General features: G+C 40.8%; 1 protein-coding gene across 1 annotated transcript in view; it reads left to right on the top strand.

Annotated features, from left to right (window-relative positions):
• MPHOSPH8 (M-phase phosphoprotein 8) overlaps positions 1-26163 on the top strand; it is a gene marked incomplete at its 5' end in the record, with an annotated part of 46526 nt that overhangs the window by 12797 nt on the left and 7566 nt on the right. The window contains 8 exons of the mRNA XM_006765335.2: positions 7795-8640; positions 10139-10238; positions 14112-14369; positions 18826-18951; positions 19028-19116; positions 22988-23128; positions 23958-24044; positions 25498-25652. Of these exons, the coding sequence (XP_006765398.1) occupies positions 7795-8640; positions 10139-10238; positions 14112-14369; positions 18826-18951; positions 19028-19116; positions 22988-23128; positions 23958-24044; positions 25498-25652 (1802 nt within the window). The remainder of the gene's footprint in view (positions 1-7794; positions 8641-10138; positions 10239-14111; positions 14370-18825; positions 18952-19027; positions 19117-22987; positions 23129-23957; positions 24045-25497; positions 25653-26163) is intronic.

The raw sequence follows: 26163 nt of genomic DNA, 5'->3' as shown, positions 1-26163 counted from the left end.
CGACTGCCCCCTGCCCGCCCCCCCCTGGGGATCGAGCCTGCAACCCAGGCATGTGCCCTTGGCTGGAATCAAACCTGGGACCCTTCAGTCCACAGGCAGAGATTCTATCCAATGAGCTAAACCAGCTAGGGCAGTGGTCGGCAAACTGTGTCTTGCGAGCCACATGCGGCTCTTTGGCCCCTTAAGTATGGCTCTTCCACAAAATACCGACTTATGCGCATGGGCCATGAAGTTTCAATCGCACTGTATGTGCGCGCCCGCACGTGGTATTTTGTGGAAGAGCCACACTCAAGGGGCCAAAGAGCCGCGTGTGGCTCGCGAGCCGCAGTTTGCTGACCACTGGGCTAGGGCAGTGCACATGTTTTAATAAGTGATTTGGTTCATATTATTCCCAAAATTTAGATAACTGTGATTGAAGGCATCCTAAAGTATATTTCTCAGTTTCTCACTTTCCTGCTTTATTAGTAAGATATTTGCTCACACTTCTCCCATGAAATCTTGTATTTTACAACTTTGGCTTTCTTATCCCTTTATTTCACTTTACTAAGCTTCCAGTGTAACCTAACAGCAACTTTCTTGATTTAAAATGATTGATGTGTCCTGACAGGTTTGGCTCAGTGGATAGAGCGTCGGCCTGCGGACTGAAAGGTCCCGGGTTCAATTCCAGTCAAGGGCATGTACCTTGGTTGCAGGCACATTCCCAGTGGGGAGTGTGCAGGAGGCAGCTGATTGATGTTTCTCTCTCATCGATGTTTCTGACTCTCTATCCCTCTCCCTTCCTTTCTGTAAAAAATCAGTAAAATATTACTTGAAAAAAAGAGAGTTAATATGCTAATTAGACCGGGAGACCTTCTGGACGTCCTTCCAGACAAAGGCAGGGGCTTGGCCGGCGAGGAAGGGAGAGGGATAGAGAGTTAGAAACATCGATGAGAGAGAAGCATCAATCAGCTTCATCCTGCATACCCCCTACTGGGGATGTGCCTGCAACCAAGGTACATGCCCCTAACTGGAATCGAACCCGGGACTCTTCAGTCCCCAGGCCGATGCTCTATCCAGTGAGCCAAACCGGCTAGGGCAGTAAAATATATTTTTTTAAAAATGATTGATGATGCCTGGTACAGTGTTTGAGGCATACTCCCCTCCCCCTTTATTGAATTTATTGGGGTGACCTTATTTAACAAAATTATACAGGTTTCAGGTGCATAATTCTACAGCACATCATTTGTATACTGTATTGTGTGTTCACCACCACAAGTCAAGTTTCCGTTCAACACCATTTATCCCCTTTATTCCCTCCTCCACCTCCCCTCCTCACAGCAATTACCACACCGTTGTCCATGTCCATGAGTTTTTTCTCTTCTTGGCTCAAACCCTCCACCACCCCCTCCTCACCCAGCCCCCTTCCCACCCCACATAGTGAGCAATCAGCCTGTTCTCTCTACCTGTGAGTCTGTCTGTTTTGCTTGTTAATCTGTTATTCATTAGATTTCACATATGAGTGAAATCATATGCTACTTGCCTTTTTCTCACTTGCTTATTTGACTTAGCATGATGCTTTCCAGGTCCATGATGCTGTCACAAAGAGTAAGATTTCCTTCTTTTTTATGGCGTATGGGTGTGGGCTCAGTGATTGAGCTTCCTCCACCTGTTAACCAAACACAGGGTTGTGGTTTGATTCCCCATCAGGGCCACACAGGAAGCAGCTGATCTATGATGTTTCTCTCTCATTTCTTACCTTCTCCCTTCCTCTCTGTCTAAAAAGCAGTAAAAACATTTTTTAAAAAAAGACTTCTATTTTGTTGTTAATTCTCACCTGAGGATATTTTTCCATTGATTTTTTAGAGTGCAATGGAGGCGGAGAGACAGAGACAGAGAAACTTCGATGTGAGAGTGATACATCAATTGGTTGCCTCCTGCACACACCCCAACCAGGGCTGGGATCAAGCTTGTAACCAAGGCGGAAGGGAGAGAGAGAGAGAGAGTTAGAAACATCGATGAGAGAGAAACATTGATCAGCTGCCTCCTGCACATCTCCTACTGGGGATGTGTCCTCAACCAAGGTACATGCCCTTGACCGGAATCGAACCTGGGACCTTTCAGTCTGCAGGCCGACGCTCTATCCACTAAGCCAAACCGGTTTTGGCAGGGCTTTTTTTTTTTTTAAGAGTTGTATTTTCTTTTTTTATAATATATTTTTATTAATTTTTTATCATCTTCACCCAAGGGAATGTTTTTTTAATTGATTTTGAGAGAGAGAGAGAGACACTGATCAGTTGCCTCCTGTACTCATTTGACCGGGATTAAACCCCCAACCTTTTGTTGTATAGCACTATGCTCCAACCAAGTGCGCTACCTGCCCAGTGCCTTCATTCATCTCTTTGCGTGCATTCATATAAGCAGCATATGTGTTGCCTATGAATATCGTGATATTCCCAATCACCAAAGTTTTTGTCTTAAGGAGAGGTTTTACCAAAGTAGCATCTGTAAGGAAATTTGATTTGTCACTTTCTCTCATTAATTCTGGGAGGACTGCCTACTTAGGACTTAGTAAGTATACCAAGAAGTTAGAAATGGTTTCTTAAAATAATCCAGAAATCATTGTTAATGCTGTTTACCATAAAATACACATGATGCAGAAAATGGTATTTGTTACCCTGGCTGTGGTGGCTCAGTTGATTGTTTATTCCTCTATCGCCTCCCCACCCCCCTTCTAAGATCAATAAAAAAATACATAAAATAAAAAACACATCCTTTAAAAGAAGAAAACAAAACAAAACAGGTAATTGTAGTATGAGGACATGATAACCTATATCTTTAATTCCTCAGCATGTGTCTCATAACAACAGAGACATCCTCAGGAAAATTCAGGTTCCTTACTGTACCTCTCAGTGGCATTACATCAGCAACACTGTTGTCTGATGTCTAGCTGACACATCATTGTGTTCCCCATTGTCCTTGTTGAAGGTCCTTTATTGCTTCCTGTTATGTAGGGCATTTCGTTTCATGTCTTTCTAGTTTCCTGTCCTAGTCTAGAACACATCCATAGCCTTTTGTCTTTCATGATGTGGACAGCTTTTTATGAGTTTAGGCCAGTTGTTTCATAGAAGATCATTTAAATTGGAATTAAATGAAAATTAATGTTAAATCACAAATAAACAATATTTTTTAAAATTGGAATAAGACGATTTGCTTTCTCTTGACTAGATTCAGTGTGGTGTACATTAATTACATCAAGATAGGATGTCAGCCTGGCTGGAGTGGTTCAAATGGTTGAGCATTGTCCACTGCACAGAAAGGTTGCCGGTTTGATTCCCCATCAGGGCATGTGCTGCCTGGGTTGCAGGTTTGATCCCCAGTTGGAGCACCTATGAAAGGCATCCAATTGATGTTCCTCTTTCACATTGATATCTCTCTCTCTCTCCCTTCTTCTCTCTAAGATAATGTCCTCAGGTGAGGATTTTTTTAAAAAGGATTATGTCAGTTTTCTAATTTATTGCCGATTATAAATTATAGTTAAATGATAATCAGGCCCATTATTTTTTTCACCCTTTTTAAAAACACATTTTTACTTTTAAAATATTAAGTAACCTGATAATAAATAATTTAATAAGTACAGTAGAACCTCGGTTTTCGAACTTAATTCATTCCGTAAGGCTGTTGGAGAAGCAGTTTGTTCCAAAACCAAATTATTTTTTCCCATTAGAAATCATATAAATTGAATTAATTCATCCCAGACCCCCAAATGATTCTGTTTTAAAAACCTTTCTTAAATACAGTACATGTTTAATACAGCACTGTTGAACCTATAAATAAACACTTTTCTTAAATTTATCGAACCACTCCCTACTAGCCTTAAACGAGTCACTGTCAACACTCCTTTCCAGGTTGTCTTTCAGGAGGTCAGTATGCAGCGTCTTAGCTTTTTCATATGTCATTGCCTCCGAAATGCTGTCACCGGCCAAGGGGTTTTCATTTATCCAAATCAATAGTTTTTCTGCCTCTTCAATTGCCTGTGATCAAAGGGTTTCTTTCTTTTCTTTTCTTTTCTTTTAAATTAAATTTAGAAGTCAAATCTGTGACCATATATTAGGTCCCCCCTTTCTCCCAGCCCTTTCCTTCTGACAACTACCACACTGCTGTTTGTGTTCATGAGTTTGTTTTATATCCCACATATGAGTGAAATCATATGGTTCTTAGCTTTTTCTGACTTATTTCACTTAGTATAATATTCTCAGGGTCTATCCATGTTGTTGCAAATGGCAGTATTTCATCCTTCCTTATGGCTGAAAAATATTCTATTGTGTAGATGTACCACATCCTCTTTATCCAATCTTCTATCACAGGACACCTTGGTTGTTTCCATGTCTTGGCCACCATGAATAATGTGCAAGAGCATTATTTCTTTCACACTATTAGTAACATTAGCACTCTTGATGGCCTCGTTCTGTTTTAAAATTGTGCTAATTGTCCATTTACCAGCAACAAAAGCAAAAAAAAACCAAAAAAAACCCCACAAAAATATTCACAGCATGCCCTAGCCTGATTGGCTCAGTTTATAGGGCACCGGCCTGTGGACTGAAGGGTCCCAGGTTCGATTCTGGTCAGGGGCACATGCCCAGTTTGTGGGCTCAATCTCCAGTGGGGGATGTGCATGAAGCAGCCGACCAACGGTTCTCTCTCATCATCGATGTTTCCATCTCTCCCTCTCCCTTTCTCTGAGGTCAATAAAAATATATTTTTTAAAAATATTCACAGCACAATATCTTGAGATGTTAGCCATAAACTGACTCATACTAGAGCATTTTCTCCTTTGTTTGTGACCTGAGAGATGCTTTTTGTCATGCTGATATGCAGTAGGAAAGGGTTGTCAGGTAAAAAACTGAAGCTTGTTCAACAGCAGAGACATTTTTACCCGTGAACAATTTGGTAGAGAACTGAATTGTTCAAGATGGGAGATGTTTAAGAACCAAGCTTGACTGTAATCTTTGAAACTGTGAGAATCTCTTATTCCCCAACAACCTATCACCCCATGATTTTAAAATACTTGGATGATTCTTGCCTCAATTAGCTTTTACTGTGTTGGTTGCAAAATACTGATTTTTCTATTTGTTATTCTGTGTTTTTCAGTCTGTGTCTTATAAAGGGAAGCCCTTCCCTCTCAGTGTCAGTACACTCATGGAATCTTTTTAGTCATTGTGTTATGTCCATTCCTGTTGTTATTCATCTTAATGCTAAAATGGTTCCTAATTTATCTAGTGGGAGCCCCTTCAAGCCAGCTCCTGTGTCCTTTTGATATTCCCTTGTCAGTTTTGACCAAGTCCTTGCTTTGCCATGAACTTTTCTGCTTCAGCACTCATTCTCTAGAGGGGAATAGGTACAGGAGTGGGCAAACTTTTTGACTCGAGGGCCACAATGGGTTCTTAAACTGGACCGGAGGGCCGGAACAAAAGCATGGATGGAGTGTTTGTGTGAACTAATATAAATTCAAAGTAAACATCATTACATAAAAGGGTAGTTTTTTGTTTTTTTTTTTAGTTTTATTCATTTCAAACGGGCCGGAGTTTGCCCGCAGCTGGTTTAGAAGCCAAGATGTATTCACTGCTACTAGGGTACCATTATTTCTAAGCCCTTTAAGGAAAACGTACATTTTTGTTTTAAATCATAAATTAATAGTGATATATGTAATTTCAGTCCATCACTACAATGTCCTCCTCTCATTCACATTGGTCATTGTTCTAGCTCCCTTTTTATACTCTGAGAATACTGGTTCCCATTAACATTATCTGCACTGAGTACAACAATGATTAGGAATTAGCTTCAGATTTGTTACACCCATCTTACTGTAAAATTCCAAATTTAATTGCAGGGGTTTTTTTTCTGTACATACAAAATTCACCGAGGGTGTTTAGTGTTAAAGTTACTTGGGTTAATTATTGTGTTTGGTTATATTATCAATTTGATAAACAGGTTCATTTATTTGTTAATTAGTACCTTTTTGTCCCTGTCTCCCAGTCCATACCTAATTTGAAGTACAGTTGATCCTTGAACAATATGGGTTTGACTGCACAGGTCCATTTATGTGCGGATTTTCTCAATAAATATACCTTTAGTCCAACCCTCCCTATTCTCAGTTTTCTCATTTACGGATTCAACTGTGGATGTGAGGTCCCACTGTGTATACATTGATATGTGCCGTGTGTGTGTGTGTGTGTATAAAATCCTAATATGCAAATAGACCAAACGGCAAAACAACTGAACAACCGGTTGCTATGTCGTGCGCTGACCACTAGGGGGCACGCACAGAACATGGTGGGCATCGGCAACAGGCTGCAGAGTGTGGAACATGGCGGGCATTGGCTGTGGCCAGATGGTGGAGCAGGTGTGCGGGGGCCCAGACCAAGGCAGGGGGCACCAGTTGCTGTCATCGGGGTGAGCCTCTGGTGGTTACTGAAAATTTTTTGCCCCTGCGCACCACTGCCCCGCCCGGCACTCACACCCGCTGCCGGCGCCTGGCGCCAGCCCCGATGGCTCAGCACCATCAATGGGTGTGAGCCGCAGCTGCCGGCCTTGATTGCCCCTGAAGGCTTCTCCACCTCCCCCTGCTCCTGAGGGGTGATTAGGGCAGCAGCCACTGACAGCGCCGGTCCTGCTTGCACCCACTGCAGGTGCAAGCAGAATCAGCACCATCAGCATGTAGGAGCAGTGGCAGTGGCAGAAGGGCTGCCAGCAGAGAGGGTTCTGGCGTCTGCGGCGGGAGGAGCTGGGCTGGGGCACAGAGGATGGGCCGAGACCCGCCCCTGTGCCCACCGCAGCTTGGCAGCCCACAGTTCCTTTCAAGGTGCATGAATTCTTGCACTGGGCTCCTAGTTTTATATAATGGACAAGCATCCATATATCTTTTTATCTGTGGAGATTGGGGTCCCATGGATACTGAAGCATGACTGTAAAGTTTTAGTGGGTTCAAAGTTATAGTCTAATTTTTGAGTGTGCAGGAGTCTGCCCCCCACCCCCAAATCCTGTGTTGTTTAAGGATCAACTGTATAGCATATCAGTTGTGGAGGTGAGATTGGGATGCCATCTTAGCTGATTCCATATGCAACAGTGAAGTTTACCAGCAAGTTTATGACTATTCTGGGACCTAAAATCTTAAAAAAATAAAACAAAATTTTGTTTGGATTGGTAAATACTTCTTCGGCAACCAAGAAAGTCTGTACAAATTACTTGGTGTTTTGGAGTATTTTGAGGTTCAAATCATGTACAACCCCATTTCCTACCACTACCACCACCAGTACCATCACCATACATAAGACATTTTTTTTGTTTTGAAGTTGTTTTATTGTTTATTTTTTCTTTATTGATTTCAGAGAGGAAGGGAGAGGGAGAGATAGAAACATCAGTGATGAGAGAGAATCATTGATCAGCTGCCTCCTGCACACCACACACTGGGGATCGAGCCTGCAACCTGGGCATGTGCCTGACCAAGAATCGAACCTTGAACTCTTGGTTCATAGGGTTGACCTTTAGTTTCAGATCTTCAGCAATGCTAACAGTTTTGTTCCTCTGTATGTGTTTATCTATTTTCTTAAATTGAGGGTCATCATCACTACCAAGTCTTATTTGCTAAATCAGAGATATAAGTAACACTAAGCAACTTCTGTTTAGGTAAATAATTTTAAGGAGTCGAGAAATTGCTGGGGAGAAAAAAGACATTTCTACCATATATAATGAGTACTACTTTCTAAAAACTTTTGAATTACTATGTTAATGAGTATTTAAATATTTTCTATTTTATAGAGACTATCTTTAAATAATGACATATTTGAGGCAAACTCTGATAGCGATCAGCAAAGTGAGACAAAAGAAGATACTTCTCCAAAAAAGAAAAAGAAAAAATTAAAGCAGAGAGAAGAGAAAAGTCCAGATGATCTGAAGAAGAAAAAAGCAAAGACTGGGAAACTAAAAGAGAAATCCAAACCAGACTTGGAGAACTCTGAAATTTCATTTTTTGATTTAAGGACCAAGAAAAGAATTTCAGAAGCCAAAGAAGAATTAAAGGAATCCAAAAAGCCCAAAAAAGATGATATAAAAGAAACTAAGGAACTAAAGAAAGTTAAAAAGGGTGAAATAAGAGATTTAAAGACTAAAATAAAAGAAGATTCCAAAGAAAACAGAAAAACAAGAAAAGAGAAATGTGTTGAACCTCAGTTGGAGTCTGAATCAGATCTACTTAATGATTTCCCCTTTCAGGAGGGGGACAGTGAAGATTTACAGTCTGACAACAGAGAAGAGAAACTAAAGATTAAAAGTGGAAAAGACAAAGCAGGGCTAGATGCAGCTCAAGATGCTGTTCTAGATAAACACCTGGACAGCCCCGGAAGTGCTGATGAAGATGCTGATGTCAGAGGAAGGAGAAACAAAAAGAAACCCAGAAAGGCTGAGGAACTTAAAGAGAGCAAAAAGCTAGAAAACAAGAACCTTTCTTTAGAGAAGAAAAATGCACATAAAAAGCAGAGGAATCAAGACAAAAGCAGAAGTACTACTGAGTCAGATAATCTGACATCTTCACTGGCCCAGACACTAAAGAGCTCAAGGGTGGCTGGGGAAGAGAGGGGCCTCCGGTCCACTGACTCTGCTGGAGAAGTGAGTACTCCCGGAGGGTTTGGTTGAAGGACTATGTGTTAAAATCTTACAGGATAAGCAATATTCCCATCTAGCTAGCGCTCTTTTGAGTGGTCAGGAAGTTTCACTAATAATGAAACAGTGGAACTATAACAGTGATGGCGAACCTTTTGAGCTCGGCGTGTCAGCATTTTGAAAAACCCTAACTTAACTCTGGTGCCGTGTCACATATAGAAAGTTTTTGATATTTGCAACCATAGTAAATAAAACAAAGACTTATATTTTTGATATTTATTTTATATATTCAAATGCCATTTAACAAAGAAAAAATCAACCAAAAAAAATGAGTTCACATGTCACCTCTGACACACGTGTCATAGGTTCGCCATCACTGAACTATAGGAACAGTTTTTCTCCTGTTAGGGCATTTAGTGTGCCTAGTAGCATTATAGCTTTTTACATCCTACTTCATATTTCCCCCCTGTTGTCTTAAGAATATACCACTCTTTACTCACATAATAGTGCACTGAGTACACTGACAATTAAAAGTCTTTTCTTAAAAAAAATATATTAAATAATTTGCCCCCTTATTTAAAAAGTTATTTTCCTATGGGTTTTCAAAATGAAACTATTTTACACATTATGAAGGTAATTCACATATCAAGGGCTATAAAAATGGTGAATTTTTTTTCATTCATTATTCCCAGTTTTGTAGACTTAAGGAAATTATTTTTAAGGGAGAAAGAGTTTTGTAGACAAATATATAGTAGTGTTATTTTCACAAAAACTAATACCAGTCTGTCTAGCTATGAGGAAATGGTTAAGAAAATGTATCAATTTGAGAACTATTATATATCCACAGAAATATTAATCATGAGATCAAAAGTACAAAATTTTATGGTGAAGAAAACCATACATACATATGAACATACTGGTGTAAAAATATTTGTGCAATGTAAATTTTTAAAATGAATTTTAAACAACGAAGTTATCTGCAAAATTAGAACATTCAGAAGGTAAGAATGTGCAGAAATAAAAAGTCATGTTTGGTTAGTAGGATTGTAGGGTACCATTTTTTTTTAATATATTTTATTGATTTTTTATAGAGAGGAAGGAGATAGTGAGAAACATCGATCAGCTGCCTCCTGCAAACTCCCCACTGGGGATGTGCCCGCAACCAAGTACATGCCCTTGACGGGAATCGAACCTGGGACCCTTGAGTCTGCAGGCCGATGCTCTATCCACTGAGCCAAACCGGTTAGGGCGGGTACCATTTTTTTTTTTTAATTTTCTTTATTTTTGATTGTAAAAAAACTCAACATAGACTTGACATTGGTGTTAGGTTTTGAATTTGACGTTTTGTAAATTATTGTTGAGGGATAATCTCGCTTGGGGAAGCAGTTTATATGAACAAGATTTAATCATCAGGGTCAGGTTCTATGGCACACAGAGGTGTCAGTGTCAAGTGGTATGAGCTCTTCTATGTACCTTTTCTGGGTCTTACATGTTTCTCTTTCAGGAGAAAGAGACCAAAAAAAACGAATCCAAAGAAAAATATCAAAAAAGGCATGATTTGGACAAGGAAGAAAAAGGCCGCAAAGAGCCAAAGGGATTAAACAGTGAGTGTTAATACTGCCATTTACCATTTCCATATTTTATACAAGGAATTAAATTTACTGTGAGACACTCTCCTAATCTTCTATGTCACAGAACTAAAAATAATCATTTGTTTATTTTTCAGTTACAGTTGACACACATTATTATATTAGTTTCAGGTGTACACCCCAGTGATTAGACATTATATAACTTACTAAGTGGTCATCTCAGTAAATCTCATAGCCATCTGACACCATACATAGTTATTAGAATGCTGTTGACTATATTCCTTATGCTATACTTTCCATCCCCAAGACTATTTCATAAAAACCAGTTTGTACTTTTAATCCCTTCACGTTTTTCACCCATTCCTCCAACACCCCCTCCCATCTTGGCAACCTTCAAAATGTTCTTTGTATCTATGAGTCTGTTTTGTTCTGCTTTTTGGCTTATTTTGTTTCTTGGATTCAACTGTTGATAGGTACATATTTATTGCCATTTTATTGTTCATTTTTTTAATCTTTTTTTTTCTTCTTAAAACCCTTTAACGTTTCATGTAATGCTGGTTTGGTGGTGAACTCCTTTAACTTTTTCTTGTCTGGAAAGCTCTTTATATGTCCTTCGATTCTAACTGGTAGGTTTACTGGGTAATCTTAGTTGTAAGTCCTTGCTATTCGTCACTTTGAATATTCTTTGCAACCTCCTTTCTGACCTGCAAAGTTTCTGTTGAGAAATCAACTGACAGTCTTATGGGAGCTCTCTTGTAGATAACCAACAGTTTTTCTCTTGCTGCTTTTAAGACACTTTCTTTGTCTTTAACATTTTAATGATGATGTGTCTTGGTTTGGGCCTCCTTGGGTCATCTTGTTTGGGACTCAGCACTTCCTGAACTTGTGTGTCTATTTCCTTCACCAGGTTAGGATATTTTCTATCTTTTTGTTGTTGTTGTTGTTAATCCTCACCTGAGGATATTCAGAGAGTGGAAGGGAGGGAAGTGGGGAGGGGGCAAGAGAGAGAGAGACAGGGAAGGAGGGAGAGAGAGAGAGAAACACTGATACAAGAGAGACACATCAATTGGTTGCCTCCTCCACATGCCCTGACCAGGGCTGGGGATTGAATCTGCAACTCAATTCCCCTGCCCTTGACTGGGAATCAAACCCACAACCCTTCGGTGCATAGGTTGAAGTTCTAAACACTTAGCCACACAAGCCAGGGCTGTCCTTTTTTCAAATAGGTTTTCAATTCCTTATTCTCTCTTTTTTCCTACTGGTACTCCCATGATGCAAATGTTTGCATACTTCCAAGTTTTCTCAGAAGCTCCTTACACTACCTTCATATTTTTGGATTCTTTTTTCTTTTTGCTGTTCTGATTGAGTGTTTTGTTGTTGTTTGCTTTCTTGTATTCCAAATTGCTGCTTTGATTCTCATCATCATCTACACTACTGTCGATTCCTTGTAAATTATTTTTCATTTTAGTAAATGTACTATTCATTTCTGACTGATTCTTTATTATGGTTTCTTTGTCCTTTTTCATGCTGTTGAAGTTCTCACTAAGTTCCATTGTTTTGAACTCTGTATTTGGTTGTTTGCTTCCATTTCATTTAGTTCTTTATCTGGAGATTGCTCTTGTTCTTTCATTTGGAACTTATTTTTTCGTGTCTGCATATGTTTGTTTCTATGTATTAGAGCTGCTATGTCTCCTGGACTTGGTAGAATAGCCTTTTGTCGTAGGTGTCCTGTAGGGCCCTATGGCGCACCTTCCTGAGTCACTAGAGCTGGGCACTCCAGGTGTGCTCCTGTCTGAGCTGTGTGCACTGTCCTGTTGTAGTTAATTGTTGATTGCTTTTGGCCTCACTGAGAGGGATGGACTCCCAGGCCGATCAGCTGTGAGACCCTGCTGCAACTACAGCAGAGGAGCTGCTGTGCAGGAGTGGATGCTGCAGAGCAATACATGCTCCAGTGGGGCTTTGATGTCCATGAGTCTGCCCCTTGAGTGTATCACTTTTGGGGTTGGTAGGGTTGCAGTCTGGTATGGTTTGCAGCTGTCCCCTGGATTCCCTGGCTGTGGAACCTCCTAGGAAGTGCAAGGTCAGCCGCCTGGCATTGAGCTATAGAGTGATCTGCAGATGGCTGCTACTTATGTTGGGAGGTACCCAGGAGAGGCAAAGCTGTGAACCAAGGTTGGCTGTTGGTAGTGCTGGGCCTGAGGCCACTTAGCAAGAGGTATGGGATATGCAGGGGCCAGATGCTGCATGTTTGAGAGGTTTTCAGTAAGTTCGAAGCATAAGGCAAGAGAGGCCATTTGTAAGGAAAAGCCACTGGAAATGGCTTGGGTGGGTCCACAAACTGGGTGTGGTAAAGAGTGTGAGCCAGGTTAATGGAGACTCAGATAAGGCTTCTGCCTGCACTTTTCATTTGGGCAGTAAGCTGCCCCCTCCCCTGCTCTTGCCCTCATGACAGACAATTCAGTTCCTTCTCGTAAGTCCCTGTTTCCTTTCAAGCTGCTACCCCATCACTGGAGGTTAAAGGGAGTGAGTTGGACTAAGTCCATGCATGGATCCTTTAAGAGGAATTGCCTGGGATTCTAGCAGCCCTTCATCTCCCTCAGCCACAGTCCCTGGTGGTTTTTCCAGCCAGAAGTTATGGGGACTTGTCTTATATTTATTTTTTTATTTTTTTGTTAATCCTCACCTAGATTTTTTCCCCCCATTGATTTTTAGAGTGGAAGGGAGAGAGACAGAGACGAGGGTGGGGAAGGAGGGAGAGAGAGAGAGACATATATCAATGTGAGAGAGACAAATAAATTGGCTGCCTCCCACACATGTTCTGACCAGGGCTGGGGATCAAACCCGTGACCCTTTGATGTGTGGGCTGACACTCTAACCATCAAGCAACACTGGCCAAGGCCCAATTTTATTAATTTATTTTCAGAAAGAGAGAAACACTGATTTATTGTTCCACTTATTTATGCAGTCATTGGTTGATTCTTATATGTGCCCTGACCAGGAATCAAACCTGCATCCTTGGCGTATTGGGATAATGCTCTAACCAACTGAGTTACTAGGTCAAGGCCATACCTCCCCTGGCCATGCCTCCCAATTTTAAACCGCCACAGGTGGGTGTGGGACCAGCCTATTCCATGTATCTGCCCCTTTTCTGGTTATTATGTCAGATTTAGTGCTTTGCCAATCTTCTTTTCACTTTTATTTTTAGTTAAAAGTGGAACCAGCTGGTGTGGCTCAATGGTTGAGCGTTGACCTATGATCCAGGAGGTCAGGGTTCGATTCCTAGTCGAGGCACATGCCCAGGTTGCAGGCTCGATCCCCAGTGTGGGGCATGCAGGAGGCAGCCGATCAATGACTCTCATCATTGATATTTCTGTCTCTCCCTCTCCCTTCCTCTCTGGAATTAATAAAAATATATTTTTTTAAAAAAGTTGTGTGGAGTTTCACATGCATCCACTAATTTCTACCAGATGCACAGTCAGTGTGCTGGCATGGTACCCTCCCATTTCCCCGCTCACCCCAGAAATCATTGTGTACAATGTTAGCTTCAGGTTACAGTTGTAGGCAGATGTCTAAGCAGGACAGTTGGTGGTATGACTGGGGTTATTTTGAGGCTGACTGTCTTGTCAAAACTGGGAATGGTTCATAACAGTGGAAAACAGCCATTCACTTTCTATGTAAACCCTTTCTAAGCATTGAGCAGCCAATAGAAAGACCAATTGAAACAGCTTCATGGGTTTGATAGTACAAACCTAGTGATGCTTTAGAACCAAGGTAGATATTAGTAAAAATTAAGGAAATACCTGTTTCTTTAACACAAACCCAGATTTTCTTTTGATTACAACAGAAATTGTGATTCCTATTCATCACCATTTTTATTTTTTTCACTAGCATTTAAGGAAATCAGAAATGCATTTGATTTATTTAAATTAACTCCAGAAGGAAAAAATGATTTTCCTGAGAATAATCAGAAAAGAGAAGAAACACCACTGGATTGTAATTTTGCAGAAGATCATAAAACCAAGGAAAACAATCAGGTACTTAAAGAAAGGAGAAACACAAGAGATGAGACTGACACATGGGCATGTATAGCTGCAGAAGGTGATCAGGATGTTCTAGATGGTATGTGCCCAGCCGACGAAAATTCTGGTGAGTGTTTGCATTCAGTTTGCATATTTTCTCAGGGCTGTATGATTTCACTCACCTCATTTTTTCCCATTGTAACTCAAGATCAGAAAATAAAGGCATAGATGATTTTGATTCAATTTCCTGAATAAACAGCTTTTTATATTGAAAACTGAGGCCATTCTGTGGTTTTTAAATTGACCACACAAATATTTTATAAGTCCCTATGATGTGACCAGCACATTTTGAAATTGTACAAATTTCAGGTATTCTGCCTTTATCACTCTTGCCAAGTAGCTTGATTGTATACCTAATAGATTTCTTTCAGAAAATTATCAAATGCAGACTTACTTATATTCTGTCCTTTTAACTTTGCAGCAAATGACACTTCCTAAATGGCATGTTTGTAAATGCTCTCCTGATGATGTTGGGATTGGCTGAAGTGGGAGGTCAATGTGTGGAATATTGGGCACATGGCTGTGAGGGTAACAGAAAGAGTGCAATATATATGTACTTATAACTAGGACAGAATAAATCTGATAAAACTATCATTTGAATCTTGAAACAGTTGAAAAGAATTAATGTTACAGAATATATGGCAGAGTGGATAGTCTGGGTTGCCTTGTTACTACAAAACAATTAGGCCCTAGGTATCAGGTAAATCATGCTTTTAGATGCATTAGCTTATAGGAAATTGGGACAATTGCTAGGACCTATATATAGACAAGGGAGAGGAGGAAATGGCTTGCCCCGAGGCCAGATGCCAAATAGCAGCTCTGCTATTTAGGATACCAGGCAGTGAACACACACAGTAGATGTTGGTTTGTACCCTTGGGCATCCCCAGATGACATCTGACCACCCTTTACACAGAGGGCAGGGAGAAACTGGAAGGCAGCCACCCCAAATTGGTAGTCGGCAAGTAGAATAAGCAAGGGAACTTACATACGAGGCTCATCTTGGGAGACTGTGAGGCAAGTAGATCTCCAAACTGCCTGCCAAGTCTTAAAGTTTATAGAGAGGCCTAAATGATGTTCAGTCATGTGTTCAGTCCAGGTGGTCTCACAATACCTTCTGCTATCAAGGCTGCATCCCTGAAGTGACTCCCACTGTGGGAGAATGGCGGTGAGGACATACATTCTAGGTATTGGAGGATTGAGGGAACCTCCAGTTGCCTATGATGTTCAATCAATGGTCATGTCCTTTGAATGACCTCTTCCAACACTCCACCCCTTGTGACTGGCTCTTACAATGTCACATGCCTCCACTTCCACAATGTGCCCTTGAGGGGTCAGCATGGGTTTTCACAGCACGGAAGTGGCTCATTTGGCCTCTCTCTGGTTGCATTGGAGACAGCCACAGTACAGGCGTATGCAAGCAATAACAGGTTAAGACAATGATTTCCAAAGCAAGTAATAATTTTTCCTTTAAGCCCCAAGATCAGAACCATTGATTTATTAAGTCTGCTAGGCTAGGGGTCAGATCACTCAGTGCATTCACTTGTGTCCTCAATGTGATACATTAGCAGACTAATGGTGTGAACACATTGTGTTTGGACAGTGGCACAGGTCTGCCTCCTTGTGAGACAGTAGTAGTTTCCAAGCCATCCTGCTTCAGAGGACAGCTCTCTCTCAGGGACTTTTCAGTATTCAATAAAGATGGGCTTTGTTGGCTAACATTCAAGGCTTGGGTGAGCTTAGTGTAGGGGCTTTCTTGTGTGTCATAACATCATCCAGGGCAGTGGAGGGAACAGAGATGGTGGCCGAATGATGGCATCCATGGTAAACCAAATCTGTCCTTGAGGAGAGGGGGGTTGGCAACTTTAGGAACTTGACCAGGACATGTATACCATCCATGTCAGCTGGAGCACACTGGGTGAGGAGATGGACTGCTGGGAGTAGAACATGCCAGACCGGGACCCCCAGCTCTTCTCCTCTGTGTGGTGCATGTTTCTTTCCAGGTGCTTTTCCACGGGTCATCTGACAGGACAGCAGGGTCCCAAGTGTAGTTCCCCTCACCTGGGATGCCAAGTCACCCTCATCCCAGTGGGACACCTCATTGCAAATTCCTATAGATGATGGATGCCTCTTCTAGGTGTGAGGGGGGCTTCATGTTCTTAGCAGCACAGCACTTTGGTCCACAATTCGAGTCAGGGCCATGACTGTCTCTTGTGACTTACGTTCCTTTATGGCATGAGTGGGGAACCTTTTTTCTGTCAAGGGCTATTGGGATATTTATAACATCATTTGCCAGCCATACAAAATTTTTAACTTAGAAAAATTAGCCTGCTGTATTTGGTTAAACATTTAATTAACTCACCCCTAATGCCTTGGCAGGGCCAGATTTTGTGGGCCGGGGCCCGGCAGGCGTTCCCTACCCCTGCTTTATGGCATTAGGTACCTCAACAGGGGTCCCTAGTCTGTCATATGGACAATGGGCCCTACTGGCTGATCATTCAACTGTATGAAAGCCTGGGATAGTACTTTAGCCCACCTTGGTAAGGCGGTTTACCTGGTAGTAACGTAATCTGTGGCTTTACTACTCATTCCTTTCTACCAGCCCTATTGCCTGCAGGTCATAAGGGAGATGGACCTCCAGTCAGTGTCATGTTCTTTTGCCCAGTCTAGCACATTGTGATCTCTAAAACGTGACCCCATCACTGTCTTCTCAACTTCTCTAATCCTCTAGGAGTGGCAGCCTGGTTTGCATAGCAACAGGGAATAGCTTTGGTTTGCCCCACTTGGAGGGAGGGGCTGATACAATGAATGTGTGCCCCCCAACTCCTGTGGCAGTTGCCCTATGAATTGTTTAATACTGTCACTGCATTAACAAGTCACTATTTCTGGAGCGATACTCCCATCCGACCCAGGCGCTGTGGTGGCCGCTCCTGTGTACCTATCTGCTGCATCCACTGAAGGGTCAGCTGTTGGGGCCTCACATTCCTGATTGCCCGCGGGTGTTAGTGCGTCATGTGTTGGGATGTGGAAAAGTGAGGAGCCTTAGGCTCTTGCAGGTGGACTCAAATGTCTTTCCACATGTCCTGACCCCACAAAAGCTCACTCTGATCATCCACCTGTGGCTTCACACTGTCTGAGCCGTAGGGTCAACCCCTTTAGAATAGCCTACCTATTAGTGCAAAGTATTAATGGCCAGGGCTCTTGACTGATTGATCATCAGCCAAGCCCACTGGCTGCTGCAGGCCCTCTTTGTTTCCATACAGACAGTGTTGTGTTGGGTTGAATAACAGCGGTAACCCCACTGGACAGGTTGCCCAACTAGACCATGTATCGGGCATCGGCAGTAATCGCCCCATGTTCTGTTGAGGCCGCTGTATAAAACTATAGCAGGAGATAACAGCATTTACCTGGGCATGTTCAGACACCTCAGAATCAGGTCCTTGCAGATTTAAAAACCAGATAGATTCATGGGGAAGAGAGATCTTGATTTGGAGCTCTGTGTTCTGTTCCTTAACAATCCTGTAAATTAGATGGCCTTGTCTCCATTTATATGGCCTCTCATTTGTATGGCCTCCTCAGTGCTTCCTGTGGTTTGTGGTTTCCCACAGTTTTGGGAGGAGGTGGCTCGCTTTCCTCGACAGTGACCTCACAGGTCATTATAGTCTAAATGCATTAATTCACAGAAATAATTACACAATCCTTATGGGGTGTTAGCTGCTTTTTCTATTCAGAGAGGGAGGTACAGTGAGTTCTGTGACTTAAAGTCACACAGCTAACAGGGAGCTTGAGTACAGATCTATGTGTGTCACTCGAGGCTGTGCTGTCATGTCTCCATGCTCAGTGCTGGTTCCAGCTGAGAGCTTTGGGAGAAGTGTATTTGCATTGCTTTTACAAATTCCATTTCTATGGCGAGGTTAACTGCCTAACATCTGTGTCATTTGAGGAATTGGTTTTAGGTAAAAGTCTTTAACTATTTGTGCTTTTCAGTCATTTTTAATTTCTCCCAAATGAGTTATGCTTAAGACTCACTGAGTCCAGGGATCAGACAACTGAGACCAGCATTTGCTTAATGGTGGTGGTGGGGCCTGGAGTACACTCAGTAGAGAGGGCTTTCAGGAGGAAAAGTGTGATCCGAGTCTGGAAGGATCAAAGGGCATTTACTGTTATTTACACACGTCTGATTTACACATTTCCAATCATTGAAAGCAATGTACAAGAAGAATGGCCAAAGAAAGAAATGTTAGCAGTTCCTCTTACTGACTCTAGTTTCTCTCTTTCTTGGAGCTACTTAATCTTATACTTACAATTCATATTTTACTATTTTATAAATAATAGTTTACCAGTTTATCTTTAAGCTTTTGAAGCACTGTAACTTCTAAATATGGGTAGTTTATGTTTACTTGCCAAAGAAAATCAGAAATTTCATTGAAGACTCAGTTACATAATGACATATGTTAAAGGTGTATATGAAGTTTTGGTTAAGTCAGTACAGAAAAAAGTATTTTAAAGCCCTTCTGTGTTCCAGATGGAAGACAGCAAATTTTGAGTCTGGGCATGGACCTGCAGCTGGAATGGATGAAACTAGAAGATTTTCAAAAGCATCTTGATGGGGAAGATGAGAACTTTCCTGTAACAGATGCCATTCCAAGTAGTGAGTAGTGTGGGAGTTAAAGGATCCTTTTCATAAATCTAGATACAGAAACCTAATATCATTTCTTTCATTTTAGATTTATTGAGAGATGCTGTGAAAAATGGGGATTATATTACTGTGAAGGTTGCACTTAATTCAAATGAAGAATATAACCTGGACCAAGAGGTAGTAAATACATCTTTGTAAAATCTCATGAAAGGAATATGTAAATTAGCTTTTAAAATAATTGTTTTCTTTTTTATTTAGCTACAAAAGTATTGCATTTTCATTTTATAAAATTCAAAAATTGCAGAATGTAGAAAATTTTAGTCCCTGTATTCCCACCCCTAAAGTGACCATTTGGTTCAGCTGTGATCCTTCTGATTTTGTCAATGGTTTAACCCAGGGGTGGGCAAACTTTTTGACTCGAGGACCACAATGGGTTCTTAAACTGGACCTGAGGGCAGGAACAAAAGCATGGAGGAGTGTTTGTGTGAACTAATATAAATTCAAAGTAAACATCATTCCCGCGGGCCGTAGTTTGCCCATTGCTGGTTTAACCTCTACTGCTATTAGGGGTGGTGTTTCAAGTCACTGTGTTTCATTGAGAGCTGTCTATTAACAGCAACTGCCCGACTTCCTATTGTTGCTGTGGGTTTTATACTGATTTATGAATTGTTTTTTTTCAGCCTTGTTGAAACCAGGCCACCAAAAATTTGGTTGCCTCCCCCCCCAAAAAATGGGAGAATATTTTGTGTGTGTTTTTAAATATGAAAGCATATTAACCCTTTTTTTCCTGGTTTTTAGCTTTGTTGGTTTTTTGTTTTTGTTTTTTTAATCTTTTATTGCTTGGAGGGTTTCTGTTTATTTTTATTTTCTCACCTGAGAATGTCTTTCTTCGAGACAGAAACATTGGTCAGTTGCCTCCAGCACGCACACAGAATGGGAATTGAACTGGCATCCTGAGTATGTGCCCTGATCAGGAATTGAACCCACCAGCTTATGGTGTCCTGGACGAAGGTCCAACCGAGCCACCTGGCCAGGGTAGAGGGCTTATATTTTTAGGTAGTTACATCTGTTGATCTTTTCCTTTATGGCTTTTGGGTGTCCTGTCTTGCTTAGAAAAGATTTATATATTTTCTTCTTTCATTTTCTTGCTTATAGTTGTGGATCTTTAAGTTTAATCATTTGAGGTTACACTTCAAAAAATTATTTTGATTAAAATTGCATGAAATATATAGCCAAAACCGGTTTGGCTCAGTGGATAGAGCGTCGGCCTGCGGACTGAAAGGTCCCAGGTTCGATACTGGTGAAGGGCATGTACCTGTGTTGCGGGCACATCCCCAGTAGGAGATATGCAGGAGGCAGCTGATCAATGTTTCTCTCTCATCAATGTTTCTAACTCTCTATCTCTCTCCCTTCCTCTCTGTAAAAAATCAATGAAATATATAGATCAATTTGGCTGAGAATTAACATGATTACATTTTCAGTCTTCCATTTAGGAACATAACTACATTCAGTTCTTCATTTTAATTCCTTAGGCAAAACAATTTTTTTCTTCATAGTTATTTATTTCAGATCAATTTCTAAATATGTTATAATTTTGTAATTATCTTGCTATGATTATGAGATCTTTTTTCTCCTACATTTTGTTTTCTAACTGTGATAAAGGTATTGATTTCTGTTTGTGTTTGTGTCTCCAGCTACTTTAGAAAATTCTCTTAAGTTAGTTTCTGGATAGTTTGACCACTTGCTAAAAATAACTATTTTGTTTCCCTTATTTTCAATATTTCTTTCTTTGGTTTTGTGAAATTGGTGATATCTGAACAACAGTGGTGATAGAAGTGATCTGTTCTGTTTTTGGTCTGAGTAGGATTTTCCCTCAGGGTCATGGCATCAGGTTTGATTTCTGTCTTGTTGGTGGTTTACCTCCTATACTCTGCCTTTTTTTTTTTTTTTTAAGCTGCTTAAGTATCAGGGATGCATGTTGGGTTTTATCAGATGTTTTCTTTGAAGATTTGAATAACAATTCCTAAAAGATTTACTTTTCCAGAAAATTGTAGCTACACGGTGCATTGCATCTGTCAAGGTAAAACATGCATGCATTAGTCACAAAACAAGCCACCATTTTTCAACAATCTGAGCAAAGATAAAATGCCTAAGGAACAATATAGATGATTTGCAAAGGTTGGATTCTTTAAGCACCAGTTTAAAAAAAACCACAAGTGGATGAGTATCTTCAGTTCTGGGTACTAAATTCAACCTTTTGCATTAGGAATTAGAGCACTTTGTCATATAACAGAAACGTATTATAAAAGTGAGTAGTGGCAAAGGAATGGAACCGCCAGCATTCATAAACAGCTTTGTTGCCCTGGCTGGGTGGTTCAGTTGGTTGCACCAAAAAGTGGAGTGTTCGATTCCTGGTCACAGCACATATCTAGGTTGTGGGTTCAGTCCTCACTCCGAGCATTCTCTCCCTCTCTCCCTCCACCCCTCTTTCTTCCTCCCTCCCTCTCTAAATATATCCTTGGGTGAGGATTTTTTTTAAAAAAAAGGGAGGCCTATGAAAGCACATCACTCACTAACCCTCCTGAAATTCAGACTTTGGTCCTGCTTCAGAGCCATTTATTTGCTGCCACTGCCTCCTCCTCCTCCTCCCACCACCCTGACTATGGCCCCTACTCTCCAACTCACCCAGTCTTTGTGAGATGCATGCAGGGAACTTTCTAAAGTTAGATTTTTATAAATCTAGAGAAAGTGCTATTGCTAGAAATAATTTTTCATACATTAGTGTTCCCTCAGATTACTCATACTGGCAAATTCTTCTAAAACTTTCAGATTATAACCAAATTAATGCATACTATTGGAATTTGGTTGTATCAGATGGTAATTAATGGTTTGGTTTTCTCATCTGGTGTTTGTTTTAACTAGCAATTGGAAATAATTTTAGCTAATACTTACCTTTTTATTATTCACTAACTTTACGTAATTTTATCTTATTCAAAGCAGTTGTTTTACTCACCTTTTTCATATCAGTTTTGTTCCTTACTTATGAATCTTTTTTATCCTTAGAGCAGTCAAACTCTTACTTCCCAGCAGTTAGCAATGGTTTTTTAACCCAGATAACATTCATTTCATTGTGTCCTCAATACACTGGGCTTAGGTGACCAGTGGTCATTTCTAGCCTTACATCTTTGGGCCAACTAAATGAATATAATCAATGTATGAGTTTTGCCTAGAACACAAGGAAACTTTTAGACCTGAAATTTGAGATAAATACCTTTGCCATCTAGATAGCTTCAAGAGTTGTGCAAAGTATTGATGTGCCTTTAGAACATAATACATCGAAGTTTTAAAATTTTGTAACTGTTGGAGTACTTACTCTTTGATCCTGCTTGACTATGCTAACTGTGGCAGCACAGGTCCTTCTCTGCCAAGAACTGGACCTTCATGGACGCCGAGTATTAGACGGAGAAGACATGAGAAGTCGAAGGCGTATAAGAAAGAGTCTTTATTGCAGACCAAGTAGCCATTGCTGCTAAGTAGCCATTAGACAAAGCAGTTCTTCAAAGTAGCTTACTAAACAGTAGCTGCACAAAGCAACCTAAGCAAACATAGGAGCCATTGCACACACAGCAGCCCAGCTCTACATAAAAGCAGTCTTTACATAAAAACAGCCTTGTACCACCTGGTTAGTAATACATCTTTATACCAGCTTAGACAAAGAGGCTTCTTGCCAAATAGTGACATCAATATTTGGGCCTCAGAAAGGTACACCTGTTCAGTGCATACAGTAAGATTGCTATGTCCTTGCTTAGATTGGCCTTGAACATCCAGTGTACTCTGATTAAGGTTCCCATAGTAACATTTATATATATAAAATTCCAAAGGTTATTAGTTTTTTTTTATTAGGATATTTTAGTGAAAAAAATTAAGTAGATGCTTAACTCAATGTACTTTAATAATTTCACGTTGAAACAGTCTAGATGAAAAGAACTTAGTTATACAATTTTTATGATTAAACATTGCCTTTTTTCCTTACACAAAACTAATGAAGGATTCAAGTGGGATGACACTGGTGATGCTTGCTGCAGCTGGAGGTCAGGATGATCTACTGAGGCTTCTCATCAGAAAGGGAGCCAAAGTGAATGGCAGACAGAAGAATGGGACCACTGCACTCATTCATGCAGCTGAAAAGGTTGGTCACTCACAGTGCAGCCATTTCATAGTCTTACAGGAATTCCTGCTCCCGGACTAAGACAAAATCTGTTTCTGTAGTGAAATATAACAGTCATACAGTCAACTTAATTTTATTTTTCAGTTTTTCTATGACTTATCATGAATGGATGCTTTCTTTTAAATCAACAATACTTTGCAGTTGAATTTTCAAAATGATTATCTAGTTGGAAGGGATTTATATTCAACAGGACCTCCGATTAAGGTACTAAAATTAGTTTCAATCAATAGGGTCTTGATTGAAAAATCATTTCCAATTGAAAATAATTAAAATGTTCCCAGATATTATCTATCTAAAGCAGCGGTTCTCAACCTGTGGTCGCGACCCCTTTCGTGGTCAAATGACCCTTTCACAGGGGTCGCCTAAGACCATCCTGCATATCAGATATTTACGTTACGATTCATAACAGTAGCAACATTACAGTTATGAAGTAGGAACGAGAATAATTTTATGGTTGGGTCACAACATGAGGAACTGTATTTAAAGGGCCAGAAGGTTGAGAACCACAGATCTAAAGGATTGCTATGCAGAGGGTCTTATGTAGAAAGCAGTGGTTAGCCCTCAGATTGAACTTGCTGGCAAAACAGAGTGTGGCTGAGCAGGGGACTAAACCCACCCAGCACCTCTGGTTCTCACAAGACCCTGCGTAGTAAAGAACCAGGAAATTTCACCTACCTTCTTGGGATAGACTGTCTTTTTCCTGGTGGCTAAAAGTTTCAAAACATCCAAAAATATCTTACTTTTGAATATAAGAATTTGAAGAATTAAATTTGTTTCTTTTCTTTAATAGAACTTTTTAACTACAGTGGCTATTCTTTTGGAAGCAGGAGCTTTTGTAAATGTCCAGCAGAGCAGTGGTGAGACCGCTTTAATGAAGGTAAATGCCTCACGATTGCTCATCCCCTCCATGCCTCAGATGTGTATGTTGGGGTCTCCGACAGCTGGGGTCTGGGGATTTGATGGGGAACAAGATAATCTCTGGACTTGCACATGATAGATGAATGGGAAAAGTAGCATCAGAGAAGCACTTAACATGTAGTGTGATGAGTAATGCGAGAGGAGTAAGCATGGAGCTAAGGGATGACATCAGAGTCCAGACAAGATTCAGTCCTGTGGCTCCCAGGCAGCCTTAGGGTTCCTGTGACAGGTGGCCTCACTGTGGCTGTGAACAGGGATGAACTGTGCAAATGGGAACTGGAGTGGGCTATGCACAGAGCCACAGGCGTGAAGTGGAGGCTATAATCTAGTTTTTAAAGCTGAATTAATCACTTCATCCATTGTGTATTAGGAATTGTGGTTTGCAGATAGTTTTAAGTGGAAGGTTGTTAAAGCTGCCCCCGTGCACTCCTGTATTACCCCTCCATGGTTAGTGGTTTTGCATTTGCATCTATGGGGGCTAGTTCTGCATGTTCTAGTCTTTTCCTGGGGCAGTTCTGGGTTTCTGGCGTAAAATGCTATTAGGATACAGCAGTTTTTAACACCTAGTAGTGGTTTAGTTCCCCAAGTGGAGGCTGTGCTGCTGCCCTGTCCTTAGACACAGTTTATGAGCTATTGGCGTTTGTCTGCAGTCTGCTTTCAGCCTTCTTTCATGAGTCAGTAAACAAGCATGGCCACAGCCAGGTTCACAGTGGGCTGCCTGAATCTGCTTTCTAATTCGTTATTCTAAAGGCCTGGCCTGCCTGCTGCTTCAGCCTTAGGGTTTTACACTTAGGGTTTAAACCCGGCTCACTGTTTGTGTTTCCATTTCATTGGTGGCTCGTGGAAATATTTTGTTCAGGACCCCTACTTTTGAATTTGTTTTCCATTATGTTTGTAAATTGTCCACTGTTTAGAGCAGAGGTAGCATTCAAATATCTTACTGAGAAATCACCAAGTGGGTTCTAAACAGATACTCTAGAGTGGTCTTTAAAGTGTGTCTCAGGGCCATTCTGGATTTAAATTCAGACATGTATCCATGCTTATTAGTCTCCTCAGAGCAGATACTAGGAAAATTCTGAGATTTTGTGATGCTAAGAGGCACTTTAGATTCCCAGGGCTTTCCTAATAAGACAACAGGACATGGATGGAGAGTGGAGCTTAAAAAGGCCTGGTGTTTCTTCTGGGTTGTGATAGAGGTATCGTTTTGAATGTAGCATAGATTTCTGTACTGGACCCCTCCTGTTTATGTAAACGTTTCTAATACCCAGGGAGACCCAACTCCAGGTTTTTTCCAACCGTCTTTCCCTCTCTTCACAAAGAGCTCCCAGGCTGTCTCATGTGTAAAGAAAGGGACAAACACTGACTGGTAGTTAACTTTAATTAATTATTGCTCCTTTTTTTTGGGGACTTAGGCCTGTAAAAGAGGAAATTTGGATATTGTACGACTTGTAATTGAATGTGGAGCTGACTGCAATATTTTGTCAAAGCACCAAACTAGCGCAATGTATTTTGCAAAGCAGTGTAACAATGTGTTGGTGTACGACTTGCTGAAGAATCATTTAGACACGTAAGTGCGCTGTGACTGTGCCATAGTTAAGTTACAGGGCTGGACACATCAAAACAGGAATGGCCTAGCTCTAGCAACGTGGCTAAATTGGTTAAAGAATCATTCATCCCATACACTAGAAGGTTGCAGGTTTGATTCCCAGTCAGGGCATATGCCTAGGTTGTGAGTCTGATCTCCAATTGGGGTGTGTAAAGGAGGCAAACAATAGATGTTTCTCTCACATTGATATTTCTCTCTCCCTCCCCCATTCTCCTCCCCAAAATAAAAAACCATATCCTCATGAGGATTAAGAAAGAAAGGCTTTGCTAGGTTCCTCCGTCTATCAAACACTAGTTTAAATTAAACTATAATTTTATCTCCCTCTGGTAGCAGGCCCTCTATCTAAATTATTTTCACACACACAAAAGACAAAAACTGGAATGGTCTGTATATGTAACTGCTCAGAAAAGACTGTCAAGTAGAGGTCCCAATGGGCTTCTCTTCTCAAAAGATCACAGATTTTTTTTAAAAA

This window comes from Myotis davidii, unplaced genomic scaffold (assembly GCF_000327345.1).
Source record: "Myotis davidii unplaced genomic scaffold, ASM32734v1 scaffold840, whole genome shotgun sequence".
In the NCBI taxonomy this organism is placed as follows: Eukaryota; Metazoa; Chordata; class Mammalia; order Chiroptera; family Vespertilionidae; genus Myotis; species Myotis davidii.
This window is presented reverse-complemented; position numbering and strand designations above follow the sequence as displayed.